The sequence below is a fragment of the Cebidichthys violaceus genome, unplaced genomic scaffold (genome assembly GCF_023349555.1).
Source record: "Cebidichthys violaceus isolate CVI_PGR_0920_01 unplaced genomic scaffold, fCebVio1.0.p SCAF_20, whole genome shotgun sequence".
In the NCBI taxonomy this organism is placed as follows: Eukaryota; Metazoa; Chordata; class Actinopteri; order Perciformes; family Stichaeidae; genus Cebidichthys; species Cebidichthys violaceus.
This window is the reverse complement of record NW_027176373.1, coordinates 11,024,173-11,043,031: the sequence shown is the minus strand read 5'-3', so window position 1 is coordinate 11,043,031 and position 18,859 is coordinate 11,024,173. Positions and strand designations below refer to the sequence as shown.

The following is an 18,859-nucleotide window of genomic DNA, read 5'->3' as shown; positions in this document are numbered from 1 at the left end:
TAGTCCTGCTGAAAAATGCTCAATTTAAAGGGACAGTTTTTTTTCCAAGTTTGAGAAAATCCCCCTTGATAATGCCATCAGGGTCATCGCAATGTATAGACAATACAAATCTTTGCATTCAGGGAAGGTCTGACAAAAGACACTATCAACTTGCATCATGGGAAGTGTAGCATCCTGTGTTTTTGGAGCCTGTGCTTAGGGCTAAAGGTCAGGACAGCTCTGCTTCAGCTGCGTCAATTTTTAGCATTCTTTTTATTTACTGTGCAAAATTTTAACGCTGGAATATCCCTGTAATCCCTTCAGAAAGGCAGGGCGATTTACCCGTCATCATGTCAATACATTTACATTAACAACACAACCATGCTCAGCTTCCAAGCAAATTAATATTTCAAAATTATCTTATCTCCATGTACTGTCCATTGATTGCAAGGGGCGGAGTAAGGAATTGCTCAGAAGTCTGTGATCATATTATTGGTTGGAATTGTTGTTCACGTTCAACCATTAGCATCCTGGCATGCAGAAGTGAAGGGATTTTGCAAAAATACAATTTTGTACATGGGAGCTTAGTTTCATCCTGTATGGATGTTGGATCCTGTGTTCACCACATATGCTCCTTCCTCCCTTTATGTTTGATGAAACAAAGTACAAACTTTATGAAATGAATATAAAAGGAAATCTTCACATCAAAATGTCAGTATCTCTATTTCATATTTCTATTATTGGTGCGTTATAGGACATCTTCCAGTGTTATTTTCATACTAATACAAAGTGTCACAAACGCAATTACACTTCACATCTACATGGTCATAAAAAAACGAAATACTTGTGCCCACGTGCATGAGTGAGTCTAACCAGCAGATGTCAGCAGTGACCCGCGTGTGGAGTCAGAGGCTTGAACCTCCGGTCACAGCAGATTGAAGCGTGAGGAGAGTCCGGAAGGCGATGCTGACCTTTTCTTGAAGATGTTTAAGTTTAAAGACAACCAAGTTTTCAATGAGTGACATCCGACACACGGACGTCAATCACACCTACACGTGTCTGGGTGTCTTTATTCGTTGCTATGAGGTTAGTATGTGTTCTTAAATGTAGGCAGAAAACGTTTAATCACATAACAATCTGAGCTTCATTTGACTTGTGAACAAAGCAGTGATTATGTTCATTTAAAATGATGAACCGCTTCACAGCTTTAGGCTGTATTGAATTACATAATACCAGTAAGAATCTGTTTTTCATTGTGTAATTTCTGTTAGTTCCAAAACCATCTGATTCACTTCACACACTTGCCAACCTCAGGGCCTGTTGTGTGCAGTGTTCCTATACACGCGTAAAGGTGTGTGTGAATACTTGGGCTACAACATAACGCCAAAATAAATACTTATATTTAAGACAGCAGTGGTAGAAAAACGTTTTATAAGTCAACTGTATAGTGAGTTTATCAATCAGACCAAAATTACACTAAATTAACATAATGAACAATTAAAACATTTTATATGGTTTAGTCTTTCTATGCCTGTAGGTTGTGCGGCTGCTGCAGCAGACGATCACTTCTCAGATCCACCACTGGCATCCACATTGACTTTAAATATTCTATGAACTGGGAGTGTCCTGACTCTTGCCGTCCTAATGTATGCTTATGCAGGGGAGCGCAACAGAGAGCAGGGTGAAATGGGAAAATAGCAATGTAGAAAGTTGCTCACAATGCTTTAAAGGATTCACTGAAACCTTTGATAATTGCTTTGATTTACCTGCTGTGTTATTCACCTGCTGTGTGAAAGTGTCATGCCCACACCCCGCTATACTCTCTTTCTCTCGCCTCCTCTCTATATCTGCAGTGCATATCTGTGCGCAAATGTCTGCGCACGTTCCATGGCTCCGAAAGACAAAGAAAAGCATTCATTAATCTGTGATGCAGCTCCGCGTCCCTGTGATTGATTTCCAAACTCAGAGGAAAGGACATTACTACATGTTTAGAGTCGCAGCAACCTGAGCAGTTTTTGTAGATCCATATTGCAGCAAAGAAAACGCGGTCATCAGGGGCGCACAGGTGGGTGCGCTCTCTCCAAGGTGCCAACAGATCTGTCTACGCTGTTCCACCCGCTCACACAAACTGGCCATTTGGACCCGTTTAGACCGAAATCCACTGTTCAGCTCACATCAACTCTCGGATTTGCTGTGACCCATCGTTCCGCGGTGTTTGATTAGTGCAGTGAGGATGGATTTGTATGCACAGTAGTCTTGGGAAGAGAGGAGGGACATGGGCGGGGCTGAAGCGCCTCTCATTTCCCCTCCATGCTTAGCGGGGCAGCAGGGCTGGAGAGACCTCCGGGGAGCACAGTCGCCAGTCCAGCACGGAGACCCGCCTGGCCAAAAAACCGCGCCTCACACTTGCCAGGATTGCCAAATATTCCTGAAAAATATACCTGCTATTTATGGCATGTGGCTTGTAACTTTACTCCTGCTGTACTCTCTCCAAGAAGGTAAGAGAAAAAATAAACGCTTGACATATTCCAAATGCTGCTTAGAGAGTGCTGGAGTCTTGGTGTGTTTAAGTTGAATGAAAAGTGATAATTAATCGAGTCCTCAATCGATTTGTAGCGGCGAATGATGTGTGTGGCTTGTGCTTTGATGTATCATCGGATGCTCTGTGATGAGGAATTGATATATTAAAAAAAAAAATCGTTGAATCAAAATGTATAAACCTGCTGGAGATTAACTGGTAGACATATTTTGAAAGTAAAGGTGTAAAGTGCTTTTTCTTTTTTACCTGACTGTTTTGGGGTTTTATGCGGCGGCCTCAGATGGTGCTGATAGCACGGATTGTTTTCGCATTACCAACTCCGGTTATGAATATGTAAAATGGCTGAATAGGGAGAATGAGGTGCAAATACTGAGGGAGGGTGAGAGAAAAATGAAAATATGTATCGGCCTGCAATCATATCAATTGATTACGAATTTTAGAGCAAGTTCACTCAAAAATGTTGCAGTTCTGTAAAGTTTTGGAGGGAATTGTTGTGTTTTTTTATATCATGATGCTCTCATTGTGTAGCATTTGCTAATTGCAGCTGTTTTCATGGACTATATTTGGCACAAGCGCTTCATTCCAAAGAGATTCTCTTTTTTATTTAGAATGAGATTTTTAGGGTTTTAATTCGTTGTCTATGTGATGACAAATTGTTTCCATTTTAAATTGGATTGGGAAAAAGCGGCCACCTCTTTTTCTCCACAACGGCCTTAATAGTTTAATAGATCTACTCCCACATGAAGGCCTTAATTGGCGCATTCAGATTCGTCCTCCTTATTTAAATCATTTGGTCTCCGCAATTTCTCCTTTGTTTAATTGTGTTTATAAATAAAGAAGGCGGGTTGCTTGTTTAAATGGATTCCTTCTTGTTCAGTATATGCAGTAAATCCCCGACCCTACTGCAAAGTTGATCTTCTGCTATTACAGTGCATTATAATAATCCTGAATAAATCTGCGTCGAAAATAACAGGAATTCAACACTATCTCTATGTGAGAGCATTTTCCAGGGCTTTGTGTAGCCTGCCTGTTTGGAGTCATGTTTACATATTGTTTGTCCTTATAGCACAGGGCCTGAGAGGGTGGGCATTTACTTAGCAAAAAAGTCTCGGGCATGGTGGATTGGCTGGAAGGAGGAATATGGCTGTTCTCGATGCAAACGAGATGATTAAAATAGGCCATTTTAAGTTCTGGCATTTTCGCACACATTGAATAAGCCTCTTTTTTTAAATATCGGCGAATGTCAATTAGCAGTTAGTCACATTGCTGCCTGTGTTTGTTGTCCTTGTAGTTTTCCTCAACTCTCTTAAATTCACTGAGTTTCCAAATATTTGCTAATGATTTAAAGCAATTATTCAACTGGAAAGCTATGATTTCAGAGCTTCTCTGGGTTTTGCAGAATCTTGTTAAAATGCGCAAATTTATTTCACCAAATGAGAAAGTCCAGGGGCGTGGGTGCAAATTATAGACTTGCCCGGTCATGTTCCTCACTAATAGCGCACCTGGACCCCGCCGTCGTGCTCGCGCGTGTGCCAGCGCGTGCATCATGGCTCGTGTTTTTGTGTGTGTGTGTGTGTGTGTGTGTGTGTGTGTGTGTGTGTGTGCGTGTGTGTGTGTGTGTGTGTGTGTGTGTGTGTGTGTGTGTGTGTGTGTGTGTGTGTGTTGGCAAGCGCGCGGAGGAGAAGTGACGGGGACACCCCTCTTGGTTTTGTTGTTTTAAATGTTGGACACTTCTTAGATGTTATTTCTGCAGAAGTTAAATTGGAAGATCAAACATTTATTTATTTACAAGATTCTTAAAATATATTTAAATTTTCACACAAGACTTTTGATTAAATAAATGTTGCTATTATGTCAGATACACTCAGGTCTAGGAGGGTTATTAACGGATCTTTGAAAAAAAATGCTTGAAGGGTAATAACAGTTAATAACCAATAACCAATTAGAGCACAATCCTTCTAATTTTTCTGCAGCAATTTAAGATATAATATCTGATTAAAGGATTTTAATATGATTTTTAATTAGTCATGTCCAAACAAAAACCTGTGTTTTCTTCTTTCATTTTAAATCAAATTCACATATTGAATTTACAGTAATTGTGGATTAAATAGCAGAAAATAAAATCCATGTTAACATACAGGCCTGCTGTAGGCCCATTCTGAGCATGAATTTGAACAAAATGAAATGAACAAATAGATTTGTGTAATATTCAAACGATATAACTTGAATTTTAATTTAAAGCAATACGGTGATCCCTCCCCCTGGCACATTCTTGTCCCTCTCCACTGCTCACCCTCCACAAATAGAAATATGCAAAAATAACCCCCTCCTTTCCTCCCCAGTCCAATTCCCTGTGCTGTCTTTGCAAGGCTGCACAATTAAAGCTGCAATCTGAGCTATAGGCACCACTCAATGACAGAGCTGTGTGGTCCACAGGGGTGCCAATCATTACTCAGGCGGGGCACAGGCCTATATCTTTTTACCAGCTCAAATCCGGCATTATTTAATTTGACGAAAACACCCATCTTAAAGAAGGTTAAATACCAAGCAGTCAGTGTGGCTTTTGCTGTAATTTGGTCCTTTCAGGCTTTATGATTCATGATTCTGATTCTTTTCATTCACAATGAGGGTACTGTGCTTCAACAATAATATTAAATCTCTTATGAACTGACTAATGCTGGCCTTTTTATGAAAATACAAAATATCAATGTCTGATGATTGATCAAACAACTTGACATCTTCTACACTTTTCACTCAAAGGACCGGCAGTTAAATGCAATATACAAGACAAATGTTAATTATTCTTTACAAATCAACAAAGACAAAACCAATCAATGTTGTTGCCTAATGGTGGACAAAGTGTGCTGGTAAGACTGTCAGCAGAGGAACGGAGCTCATCGCACTTCCCAGCTCACCAAAAGGATGTCACAGCTCTGTCACCGGCATCCCTGCTCTCCCATTCGTCCTGAAACGAGATTATGAATAAGTACTAATCATTTAAAATAACAACAACAAAAAAAAGATGCAAATGAACGCCGTCTACAGTAAGACATGTTTTTCTCCCACTGCTAGAACTGCTAAATTGAGCCAGACCTCCTCCAAATTTTATTGGATGCTGGGGCTGCACATTTTCAGAAGGAGGGTGCGTTCAGCAAATGTCAAATCTATGAAGCAAGTAGTTGTTTTTGTTGGATCTCTCTCTCTCTATCTCTATCTCTCCATCTCTCCCTCCCTCCATCGCTTCCTCTCGCAGTAACTCCCCTCCCTCTCTCTCCCTCATCACTAGGCAGAATTAAAGGTTGGGGGAGGGGCAGTTTATGCAGACTGTGCTGGGACTTGTGATCCACAGATTTGATATTCACATTAAGAGAGAAACTGGCTGCTTTGATGTGAGGGGGAGCAGGTCCCAGGGGACTGCTGAAGTAGCACACTTTTTTTTTTTTTTACTGACACAGCACAGGCGGGGGGGGGGGGGGGGTTAGGGGTGGTGTTGGTGGGGTTGGAGAACAGATTGTTGGGGACAGGGTGTACAGAAAGACAGTAGGTGGGGAGCACTGAGACCCCTTCCTTGAGTAGATGTAACCCCAGCAACCTCCCACCCCCCCTACTTTTCCACCCATCAACCACCTACTTATTCCAGACCCCCTGAGGATTATCCATAAACTTACACCTTCCTTCATCCCCCTGCATCCCACCAATATTCAATTCACACCCCTTCTTAAATTGTGACTCCTCCCACTCCCTCATCTGCTGCTGTATGTTTCCACGCACAGTTTCAATCGTCTTATCGAAAACACACCACTTGCAACTTTCTGTCCCAAAAACACCTGAAGGCTGAGTGAAAGAGAGGTGGCAGGACAAGAGGAGACTGAACACAGGAGACATGGTGGAAATGAAGATATTTCTAAAATAGCAAGCGCTCGAGGAGAGAAGGCAGAGGTTTTTTTGACAGTTCACTTGGCTGATGTGCACGATTCAGTTGAATCCTATACTCTTGACCTTTACCACGATCCATTCACAAAATCCTGTAGAGAAATGCTGGGAACGTGTTTTTACCACGAGAAAGGATTGGAAAGATGGAGATAGATGAGCCAAGAAGAGGAAGAACATGTGGAGGTGTTATACCTCAGGTTGGGCTCAGGGAGCTCTAGGTGTATGTGAAACATTAGGGGTTCGGGGGTTTGTTTACCTCCTCATCACAATACAGTTTTGTGTTTGTGTGTGTGTGTGTGTGTGTGTGTGTGTGTGTGTATGTACACTTCTATGCACACTCACATCCTAGAGAGGCGTAGATCAGCTGCATTATGCATGATGAAACCTTGCATAGGTTATGACTTCTGCCTCTGTGACATACATATTCATGCATGGCTCTCTGGCAGGATGTATAAAATAGTGGCTGCAACTCTGACAGCCTAAGCTTTAGCTCCAGCAGTGCCGTCAGTGCTCCAGCACTTCTAGGTGAGGCTGGTTTTCTCTCTGGTGCCGTGTCTGAACGAGGCTGATGAAGCCTCCTGGATGCAGGTGATCTGCAGCAGCAACATCAAGAACACAGGAACCCCTAGAGCTTTGGTCAATGCTGCTATCAGGGCACATGGTGCATGTGAGGATACAGTTGTCTCAAATTGTTAAAGTCCACTTGCAGGTTTCATTGTATTTCTATTAGGTCAGTCATCAGAAAATTCATCGCAAACTATTTTGACAATTGATTAAGCGTTTCAGCACTACACTCTCTGATTCCAGCTTCTTTTCATAGGAGGATTTGCAAATGTTCTCTGTTTTCTATCAGTGAAGCATTTTTGGGGGTTTTGAATTCTTGGTTGGATCAAACAAGACACATGAAGACCTCACCTGGGATTCAGGGAACTTGTGATTGCCCTTATTTTATGATTTTGTGATGTTTTAATGTCTAAATGACTGATCACGTCATTTAAATAAAATTGACAAATTAATCAATAATGAAAATAAATTGTGATTTACAGCCCTGTAGATGGCTTTATCAGCTGTAACCACCAAATAAGTGAGCTAAATGTCAGCGGGGCAAGCTCACGTGCACTAACATGCACTAAAAGGCTTGCGCGGCTGTGTCATCAAAACAGGGAGAAGCTAACAACACCCACAGAGACAGAACGACTTCATTCTCTGCTCAGGTAGACGTGTCTCCACTGTATCTTTACATAGCAAATTGTTGGTTGCCGCACCTGTGGGAATGCAACCTGATGAAACTTAAGACATGGATAACAATGCAGAGACTGTTTTTAGGTTTAAATTCTAACCACAACCTGCTGTGTATCCACTGTAGTGCCTGGTTGTAAGTTAGTCTGGGAGCATGCTGGTTGGACAAGATGTTAACTATAATGCTTTTCGTGGTGTTTCACTGTCAAGACTGTAATCAACATATACCCATTACCCTTAAGATCCTATCAAGAATCGTTCTTTTTAATTGACTGGTGGTAATTAGACTTCAATATGCTTAAAAACAAAACAAAAACAAAACAAAAAAGTGTTCAATGTTGGTAAGATGGCATGACCATCTATTAGGGCTTGAGTTTATGTCAAAGGTTTTATTTATATATATTATCATGATATAGGCCAAGTGGAGTAATAGCTACCTGGGCAAAGAATGAAGTTGTCCTCCCTCTCTGTGTTGTAATCTGAGTTTCTCTGTGCTATGTATAAATAGCCGGGACGGGATATTAGCAATGGTATGACCCGCCATATTTTGCCAATGATTGGCTTACCCTGTTCTAACCTTAACCAATCTTACTCTTCATGTCTAAGTCGGCCGGTCACGCATGCGGTCACGCTAAACAGTGCACTGTGCTCACATGGCAAGTTACCGCTGATAACGCCTTCAAGACCCACGGCATCTTTGCTGAAGCATAGCGCGCCCCCTCCGATACCTCCTCATGTAAAGTTGTTAGCTCTGTCAGCAATGTTGCCCTTGTTTTTGTCATAAGGGCTGTTTCTTTCTCCATGTTGAGAGCCGTGTGGAGGCTCTGAATTCCATTTTGAGCACCTTACATTTAATGTATCCGTTCATTGGTTAAAACGTATCTGAGCTCTTACATCAGGGGCTTAGTTCCATCTTCTCATGCTCTTGTGGTCATAATGGCTCAATTTGAGAAGCTGTGCGTTGTTATGGTGAGTGGCACCAGTGCCACTGGCCCAACTTGAATTTCATCCTTGACATTGACATTTCAATACTTGCATGCAATCTCCTTCGTTAACCTCACTGTTGCTGCATGTGGCATTTTTGTTTTCTTGCCACTCAAGCCGTTTGTACAGGTTGACGCAGGTGATATGTAATGTCTGTTGGTTTAAAATGAACTGGAAAGTCCGCCAGTCTGGCACAAACCAGAACTGTGCCAGTGTGATATGCCTGACCACACCACCTAACCAGACACCAGTTTTCCATCCTATAGCGGACCGGCCTGCCCAATTCTGGGGGCTCAGGCATTTACACAATTGATTTACACACCTTCTGTAAATGACTACTTGCTCATTTTTAGCAGCTGTTTTTGCGACCTGCAAATATTTGAGACACTGTGACAGAATTTGGGTTTTGGTGACTTTAAGTTTCTAAATTTAGATTGTTCAGAGGGTCACTGTTGTTCAGTTAAATTGTTGCATTGTTTTTTTTATTCAGTCACAGCTTTCAAGTGCCAGGGCCACCATGGCAACCCGCTCTGTCTCCTCCCAGTGTGACTGAGCACTCAGAGCTGCTTTTGGAGTGTGTATGTTTGTGTGTGTGTGTGTGTGTGTGTGTGTGTGTGTGTGTGTAAAGTTCATGTGTGGTTTGCCTGGTTTTGACTGACTCTGAATGGTGGGAGTTGCTCTGATCCCCTTTCTATTCCACTTCCCGCTCCATCAGTCCCATTGCTCCCCAGCCCCCCAGTGGCCGTGCCCCCAAGGCCATATAATCTACTGTATGAGAGGTTCTCCTGCTGCCCAGCCTCCCCCAGCTCTCAGGGTGACCCCCTCACTCCTCCACTTTAGTCCTGTCCCCCCATTGGGAGATTATAGATATTGCAATCTTTAATATGGGCTTTATGCTCAGGGGCCATTATCAGTAATCTGCAGAGGGGAGGGAGTCTGACCTGGTTTTTGCAGCCCACCACTGGACTGCCAGACACATTTTCATATACCATCTGTAACATTCTGTCCTGCTTTATCAATCTGTAGTCTACTAGGGATTGTAGCACTTCTTTGAAGGGAAGCTGGAGTTATTAAGGAACCTTCCTGGATGGATGCGATTGCTGCATCTTTCTTTGATCTGTTGCACTGAGCTTAGTGCCACTCAGCAGTGACACTGTTGACGGTGGTGATTTATTCTGTTAATGTTTTCTGTGTACATCACACATAGCTTAAAGCCACGCTTCATCAAAGACAAGGATTGAACTAAGTCTTAATATTTTGATGATCAGATATGTTATTTGCGCTCACTTGTTATTGCTTGTGTTTGATTTTAGTGTTCCAGAAGGTCATGTCTGATGGACTTTGTGATTCTCTGCATCAATATCACAAACTTAACAGTCCCTGTTCACACAGATGGTTTTGACTGTCACAACTAGGCCTATTTTGGGTATTGTGCTCTGTGTACCTGTGAAAAACCTAAGAACAGTGTGAACAACAGGAATATTTCTCTCTTATAATGTTCTCTCAACCTTACAGCATGATTTAATGAGTATTACAAAATGATGTGACAAAGCTCCTAGTTCAAGACCATCATTTAGCTGATGCAGCATAATAACCAGATTAAAGAGGTAGTTGATAATGAGAAATAATGTAATTATCAATCTAAGAATTGAAACTTCTGTCTGCAGACATTGAAGATATCTGTACCTCTGCCACAGACCATAATCATGTTCTTGTAGCCCGAGGGCAGGGAGCAGCTGTGGGTGTTATTACGAAGGTGGGAAATAGATGGATCACAGGATACTCAAAACCTTTTTGATTTAAAAAAACAAAACAATTAATCAATTATGCAATAAGTGAATCCTCAGAAATATAACGGCCACATATTTTGCTAATCAGGGGAAAAAAAATTCTGTAGTTGTAGTCTCTCAGTCGTGAGCATTTGCTGCTTTTTTTCATATTACACGATAATAAATTTAATATATTTGCAAGTGTTGGTGAGACAAAACAAGCAGTTTGATGGCATCAACTTGAGCTGTTGGGCATTTTTCACTATGTTCTGACATTTTCTTGCCTAAAATTATGAATCAATTCATAAAAAAAGGAATGATAATCATAAGTGTCAGTTTACATCATAAATACATATTGTGTGTTATCCCTTTTGTAGTCACATCTCTAGTTCTATTTTTCATGATATTTCTGTCACATTTTGTGCTGAACTGTGAAATAATTGACATATTTTTAATATATTTGAGTCCCAGACCTTCAACTGTTCTCTTCGCAAAGTTTTTACAAGCTGTTTCCAGTAAAAAAGAAAACATCTGACCTGTTTTGTAATCACACCACAAACAGTTCATGAAATTAACAAATGATCATTATTAAGGATTAAGTATAAAAGCACAAAGATTGTTTTACAAAAAAAACCCTGATGTGATTGTCTAAAGTAAGATTTTGCGACATTATTAAATGTCAGTGATAACTAATAAATAATTTCAAATTAATCATTTAGTTAAATCAATCAACATCAAATATCAATACATTCAAACTTGTAGATTTTACAAAAAATTGTAATAATTAATGACATTGTTTTAAAAATTCCAATTTCAATTTCAATAAGCATAATTTCACAGGCGAGAATTAAAAGTACATTAGTTAAATTTTGTAAAAACAAAAAACAGTCATGGTTTAAACAATAACCACTTGTATGCTGACTGGTAATTTCATCCAATTTGGATCAAAATCTTCTAGTATCTTCCTGGATGCTTAACAGACTTTCTGTGCTGAACTGAACTAACAGGGTGAACATGTAGTGGGGTGATGTGTGTTAGATGATATATATCATTTAGCAGCAGCGGTGGTTAAAGTCCACATCTGTCCGTCTGCAGTGTCCCCCACACTCTTTATCTTCTAATCTTTCCCATTATGACCCCAAATTTAAGAGACTTCCCCCCACTTACTTTCCCCTTCTCACTCTCCTTTCTCTGCTAGAGCTGTATGTGTTTAATCTGAGTGCCAATGAAGAACATTCCTGTATATGTGTGTGTGTGTGTGTGTGTGTGTGTGTGTGTGTGTGTGTGTGTGTGTGTGTGTGTGTGTGTGTGTGTGTGTATGTGTGTGCATGCGTGTATGTGTGTATGTTAAATATATAAGGAGATTAAATAGACTTAAATCTTTGCGTCTGGCATAGAAATTCCAATCACATAACCTATCATCGAGTTCCCTTTCTCTCCGTCTTTGTTTGTGTACATGTCCACTGTACGGAGGTAACAGGCTCCTCCTCCCTCCGATCCATCTAAATCATCACAGGCTTTAGCCCAAATCCCTGGCTTTCTGAATCACATGACTGATGTTTGCAGCTGGACATTTGATATATATTTGTTATGATTACTTTGCAACACATTTGAAGGACATTTCCTCTCTGTCCATTTTATTGTCCATTAAAGTAATGCCGATTGCTTTACATCAGTTGCGGTGGAAATCCTGTTAGCTCTTATTTGAGTGTTTACCCACTGTATAGCATAACAGGTGCTCATTGTTGACCTCTCACCTCCACCCTGGCCTGATAAGTGATGCTGTGTTGTCTGTTTGTCCCTTGCAGTACACAGTGAGGATGTGGGCTCCACCAGGCTGTACTTTGTGAATGCCTCCCTGCAGAAGGTAACCTACTCCAGCTCGGTGGGGGTGTCCCTGCCCTGTCCAGCAGGGGGCACCCCCAGTGCCATACTGCGCTGGTACCTGGCCACCGGCGACGACATCTACGACGTGCCCCACATCCGGCATGTGCACGCCAATGGCACCCTGCAACTGTACCCCTTCTCGCCCTCAGCCTACAACAGCTACATCCACGACAACGACTACTTCTGCACTGCCGAAAACCAAGCCGGCAAGATCCGCAGCCCCAACATCCGCATCAAAGCTGGTGAGTTGGAACCACAGTCAGGAAGGGGAACTGGCCTGAGAGTAAAGACACACAGATTTGAAAGATTGAAATGAAACAAGGGGGGTTATGGATCAAAAGGCCAAAGTGAGACACAACATAGTGAGGAATGGAGCAAAAAGGGACAGTTGTGAAGGCATAAAGTAGAGCAGATGTGATTGGCAGCTGCAAAAAGCCCTACCCACACACAGAATCACCTGCCCTAAAATAGCCCATCTCGACATGAACACAGATTGACCTAGAACACAGTCTACAGAGAGAACATCTGCACCACATACTACGCTAGGCCTCGGCCTTCGCTCACACCTATTTGACTGAGCTGGTGATGAACCACTGCACTTTATACCGACATAACCCCTTCAGCTGCATCTACAGCATGGCACCATCTGGAAAGATGAAATCCAAAACACAACCCCTGGAGTCTTTAGAGTTAAGTAGCAACTCCAACGTGATTTTTATATGAACCAGATCAGATGAGGAGGAAAAAGTGTGACTATAGGTTATATGACATTACCAGATCATCCTAATTGACAGTCCTTCACTTCTTAAAAAGTCAGTACAATTAAAGCCACCAGGGACTTCACAGGAATGCTTTTTAAAGCTTAGCAAAGGTGAGAAAAGTAATTCATCACCTAGTGATAAGCAGATACAGTTCAGTGTCAGTGATGTTATCACCATCTTATACAGCTATGTATGCTATCCTAAAACAGGGGATTTTAATTTATAAACTTTTTATATATATATATAATTTGATTGTACATATCTCTAGCCTTTTTTCGTTAAGGAAAGAGAAGAAAATTAATTATTTCAAGCCTCGGGTAGAATAAAGAATACATTGATAAATAACTAGTAGATATTATAGGCAGTCTATTTTTGGACATTTTGACCAAAAGCTGCCTCTGTTGCCATCATATTCTCTTTTCTGTCCTCCTTCTCCTCCCTGCTTCCTCGTTCTTCAAACTGTCCTCTTGTGCCAGACTAAATATAGCCACAGCACACTTCTTTAATTATCTCTCATTAACAAACCTAATTGGTGCTTTCCATTGATTGGACCGCGGGAGGCTACTTTAATAAGCGAGACCTTGTCGAAAGTAAAATAGTGCATCTGGGGGTTTGGGTTCGTGCAGCTCCAGAACTATGAGATACTTCACCAAACAGTTACATCAAACCTCAGCTGGAACAAGGCTACAGCTGGATGTTAGTTACACTGCATCTATTGTCCCCCCCCCTCCTTCCCATCATTCATTCAGGCCAGTCCCCCTTCCCTCCTGCCGTCAACATCTGTTTTCATATTCTGCCTCCCAACACTGACCTGAACTAATACTCATATTCATTCTAATACTAATACTAGCGCCAAGTTGAGGATTTGAGCCAGGACCCTGAGCTGCATGCCAGCCGGTTGCTGCCTTCATTCCCACATGACCCAAAAGCCTGGCCTCAGGAGATGAGGGATTAGCATGAACCAAACATCCTGCAGCCAGCGGCCTCTGTCGGGCCAGCTCTGGTGCACAGGTTACGGCCAGACAGGATGCAGACGCTTTGTCTTGAGGTTCAGCCTTGTGACGATTGTGTCTGATTCAGTGGTGGTTTATATCATATTATTTTTTATTATAGAGGAACTTAATTGATGGTTTTTTTTTTTAATTCTACTCATCTGTTCAAAGAAGATGCAAATTTGCACTTGCATGTGTTTTGCTCCTGCAGCAGGAATGTATGCACGCTGTCATCGTGTCTGTTACCAGGGAAGGGATTCCGAACCAGTTTCTTAGCAACCTTAGGATACGTCCCAGCTTTCGTGTGATTTTGCTAATGAGTCCCTGCTCATTCACCAGAGTGTTTCATTCCATGAACCTGCATAAACTGAGGCAATAACCCTTCAGTTTACTTGAAATGTGCAGCTAACTCTTCTGCGTCCTTATGAAGTTCTGTGCAAAAGCAGAAAACAATTTCCACGATTATCCTGCTTAATGGCGGCTCGCAGCAGTTATGGTGAAAGGGGAGGCCGAATTAGAAGAGTTCCAACAACACAAGAGTAGGCTAGTAATTTCCAGTGAGTAAATGTGCCGTTCTGTGATAATTGATGAAAGGTCGTTTTGTGTTAATGTGTTGTTTTTGATGATGTACACGCAAGTAGAGTATTGTTTTCTTCTCCGAACAAAGAGGCTCACATTGTGATGTTATCGCCATCATGTTCGTCCATTGTCAGCACATCTTCTGGGTAGATGATAGAAGATATTAAAGTGGTGATAATACGTTTAAATGATAACTCTTATGTTAAAAAAAAAGAAATCCTGAAAACAACATTTACACCATTATGGCTCACCACATCTGAACTATTCAATGGTAGGTTATAATATTGCCTTTTTAAATCTTGAGATATCAGCTGTTTCAATATGATTTGTGCGTTTTTGTAGTTTTCAGGGAGCCCTACACTGTGCGGGTGGCAGACCAGCGCTCGATGCGGGGCAACGTAGCTGTGTTCAAGTGCCTCATCCCCGCTGCCGTGCAGGAGTACGTCAGCGTCGTGTCCTGGGAGAGAGACACGGTATCCATCGTACCAGGTAGGACATCACATGAGTGAATCTGAATTATCCCGGGGTGGGGAGGTTGGTTCATTTCATAGGATTGTATGTCTTTGTCTTTTATGTGTGTGTGTGTGTGTGTGTGTGTGTGTGTGTGTGTGTGTGTGTGTGTGTGTGTGTGTGTGTGTGTGTGTCTGTTTGTGTGTGAGGACGGCTGATGCACAACTGTGCTATATGTTTGACCGAACTCTTAACTCGTGTCTTCTGTCTGCTCACTGTTCTGGATCACTGATCTGGTCCTCCTCCTCCTCCTCCTCCTCCCTGCCTGCTCAGTATCTCCTCCCTCCCTCTCCTTCGTCTTCCTCCTCTTTTCACAGACATACCCTTCTCTGCTATCGCTGTTTTTACATCTCATCACATACAAATTTTACCCTAATGTCAGATTCGCCTTTAATTGTGATTGACACGGCATTAGACAGACTCTCTTCCAAGTCACATGACTTTTCCACAGTTTCTCCTCATCAGATCTATTCCCGTCCTCTCTTTGCTTGTCTTCCCACCACGTCCTTGACGAACAGGGCCACAATTAGAGACATAGGATGTCAATAGGACTGTGCCCCCACATTCATCTTCATTAACCTCATTTGTGTGTGTGTGTGTGTGTGTGTGTGTGTGTGTGTGTGTGTGTGTGTGTGTGTGTGTGTGTGTGTGTGTGTGTGCAAGAGAGAAAGAAATGTAGTGTTCAGTCTTTTTGTCTGTTTGTGAATACATTATGAGTGTTTTATTGTCTGATTATATATTGTGTGCAATGTATGTTCTGGATGTATGTCTGATTATTTTTTCTCCATTTAAAATGCTTGCAATAACAATGTAGGAGAGAGGGATGAGAGGTAGAGGAGCTAAATGAACCAAAGGAAGAGAAGCAAGGAGGGTAGTAGGGCAAGAACGGCCTCAGGTCCTGGCAGATGGTGTTTTATATTATATGTATGCAAAACACACAGACACTGTGTCACACATACACATGCACCCAGGTTTCAGTAGTTTACTTTAAGAAATTTCAGTGTATTCTTTGACTTCCTTTCAGTATTCCAGTGTTTTACTGTACTTTGTATTACATTTTTTGTCTTCAGTAACCATCCTGGCAGAAAAACGGCAATATTAAGGAATAACACATTTTGTCAGAACTACCAAAAATGCCTGTTAAAATGTATTACATCATTTGTTTGTGTCTTTCTGCTCCAGCATTATTCCATGCTCCAGATTTGATTTTCTTTTTGGGTGCAAACACTTTTGGGTGCAAACACAAATCCAGTTTGAATATTTTTCCACACACTACTTCTCATTTTATTTTATTTAAATGCATAACAATTGCACATATTGTACATACACAACGAGCCATTCTCTTGTATAAACGTTTCTGTTAGATCATTGAATGAGATTTTGAAATGTAATTTTCAATCTCCAATAATTTCAATATTATTCTATTCAATATGCTTTAAACTTTAAAATCAAGAGGGATTCTCCATTCACCTCCATTCAGTCGCTCTTTACATTAAGACATACCATCATGTTTTGTTCACAGTGACAACATGACTTTCTATATTTCCTAAACGTGAATACAGCTGATGTGGTTTGGATGTGCCAGAACTCTGTGTGTATCTATGTTTTTCTTACATATAGGGTGTTGCTGTGTGTACCGTCATGATGCTGCTGTGTGTAATTAGGGGTATATAGGTCAGCTGATGAGCAGTGAGTGTGACGATCAGATGTTGAACATGATGAGCTGCTCACTGAACTTTCATTTCCCTACGACAGCGGCACACACTAACACAACAAGCGCTCGCAATGCGGCCGTGTTCAACCTTGACCCCGTCCTCCTTGCTAATCAACACAGTGACCTCATCATCCTTACAGCCAATCAGAGGCGTCACTTATCCACAGTGTAACCTCTAAAACACGACACGTCTGCAGAACAGTTCACAATCTGAATATTGTAAGTGCACTCTCAAGTGGATGCACAACAACTATGCAAACATGCACACATACACATACGGTGAATATCAATACACAGTAGACACATGTGGTTATAGAAACAATCCAATGAGAAACATTATTGATGCTGATAACCAACTCTACAGTTAACCATCTTTTTGAGTTACTTTAACACCGTCGGTCAAACTCTTTCTCTTGGCCACCAAAGGACTCTTTGGATAGGTTTAATGAAGATGTGAAAATTAAAATTGATTTTGTGACTGAGAGCTCTCTGCATGCGAGTGTGTGGGTGGTTGCCTGTCTGGCCTGTCACTATTTCTCTGCTTAAGAAACAACGAGAGTAGTTGCAGTTGATTTCGAGTGAGTAAATCCATACATGTTATGGTCGTGTACACATGCACCTGTCATTTTTTAATCAAAAGCTTTCATTCCATCACTTTCCATACATGCTTGTTCCTGTCCCTGGGCCGATCCCAGCATGCACTGTGCAGAAGGCATGGGAAACATGATCATACAGCAAAGAGAGATAGACAAACAATCACATTCACGCAACTGGCTTGCATGTCTTTTATTTTGTTCAAATCCCCATTAGCTGTCTCTGTGGTAACACATACTCTGCCTGGGATGTTGCCTGGTATTGTGTGGATAAAGAGGGACATTGTCTGCTGAAATCCTCTGCAAACAGCAAGTCAAAGCATTCAACCGTCACTGAACTTTCTTTGAATTTCTAAAGCAATACTCCGGTGGGCTGTGATTGGCTGGTCGCATTATTGCAACACAAAAGAAAAAAAGGAAAAAGGATTGGATAGTTCCATTTTCCAGCTGCAAGTGTCTGCACGAAGGGTTAGTGCTGGAGATTTTGAAAATACATAAGTGTTGATTTCTTCTACGTTTTAATAGACTTCTATTAGAGGTATTGATGCATTCGAGTCATCCACCTTCCGAGCCACAGACCTGATGCTAAATCTCACTGCAGTTCCTTCCTGTGTGTCTCCTCTCTGATTTTCCACCATCTGAATACAAAGTAACATTACAAAAGTGATTAGACCACCCTCTGTCTTTTTTAGATAAAAAAAAAAAAAAAAAGTTAATTTGACTGAATCTACTTCATCTTTACTTACCTGTGCCTTTGCACTGAGTAATCACAATGCGCAGACCCTGATCAGTAGTGCGATCACATACCGGTCTGAAGGTTGAGTTGATGACATAACACAATGCAGCCGTGCCCTCTGAACCCCAACAGGTTCCATTTTGTCAAACACACATGTTACCCATCTGGAGCCGTGCGAGCGCGTGTGTGTATGTGTTTGTGTGTGTGTTTATGTGTGTGTGTGTGTCCCCTCTCCTGCCCCACTTTCCTGTCCAGCCAGGACAGTGACAGGGTTTAAGAGGGGAGGGGTGTAGGCAGACTGACCTATTTCCCTCTCACTTCCCCGTCCCATGCCATCCCTGTAGTTAAGCTTTGTGTGTGTGTGTGTGTGTGTGTGTGTGTGTGTGTGTGAGTGTGGGTGCGCGTGTGTGTGACCCTCTGAGACAATGGAGGCCTGCTAGTCTGAGCAGTGATCTGAAGGAGGAGAGCTGGAACGGGGACAGAGAGATGGAGGGTTTATGGATAAAAACAACAGTGGGACACAGAGAGGGTTCAGCTTGCAGATCGAGGACGTCGGTCCAACCAGCAGAAAGCTAATGAGTGGCTTCGATGAATAGAGACTGGACCAGCAGATGGCTGTGGCCACATGGTGGTCCACAGAAGAT

General features: G+C 41.8%; 1 protein-coding gene across 3 annotated transcripts in view; it reads left to right on the top strand.

Moving 5' to 3' along the window:
* Positions 1 to 2,254: 2,254 nt before the first annotated feature.
* The window catches only part of LOC137876601 (cell adhesion molecule DSCAML1-like), a 52,304-nt gene continuing 35,699 nt past the window's right edge, over positions 2,255 to 18,859 (top strand). For 2 of the 3 annotated variants that reach the window (XM_068716327.1, XM_068716326.1), the window contains exons 1-3: positions 2,255 to 2,477; positions 12,252 to 12,572; positions 15,005 to 15,151. In XM_068716327.1, coding sequence (XP_068572428.1) covers positions 2,255 to 2,477; positions 12,252 to 12,572; positions 15,005 to 15,151 — 691 coding nt within the window. The remainder of the gene's footprint in view (positions 2,478 to 12,251; positions 12,573 to 15,004; positions 15,152 to 18,859) is intronic. The other variant, XM_068716328.1, reaches the window with a different exon arrangement.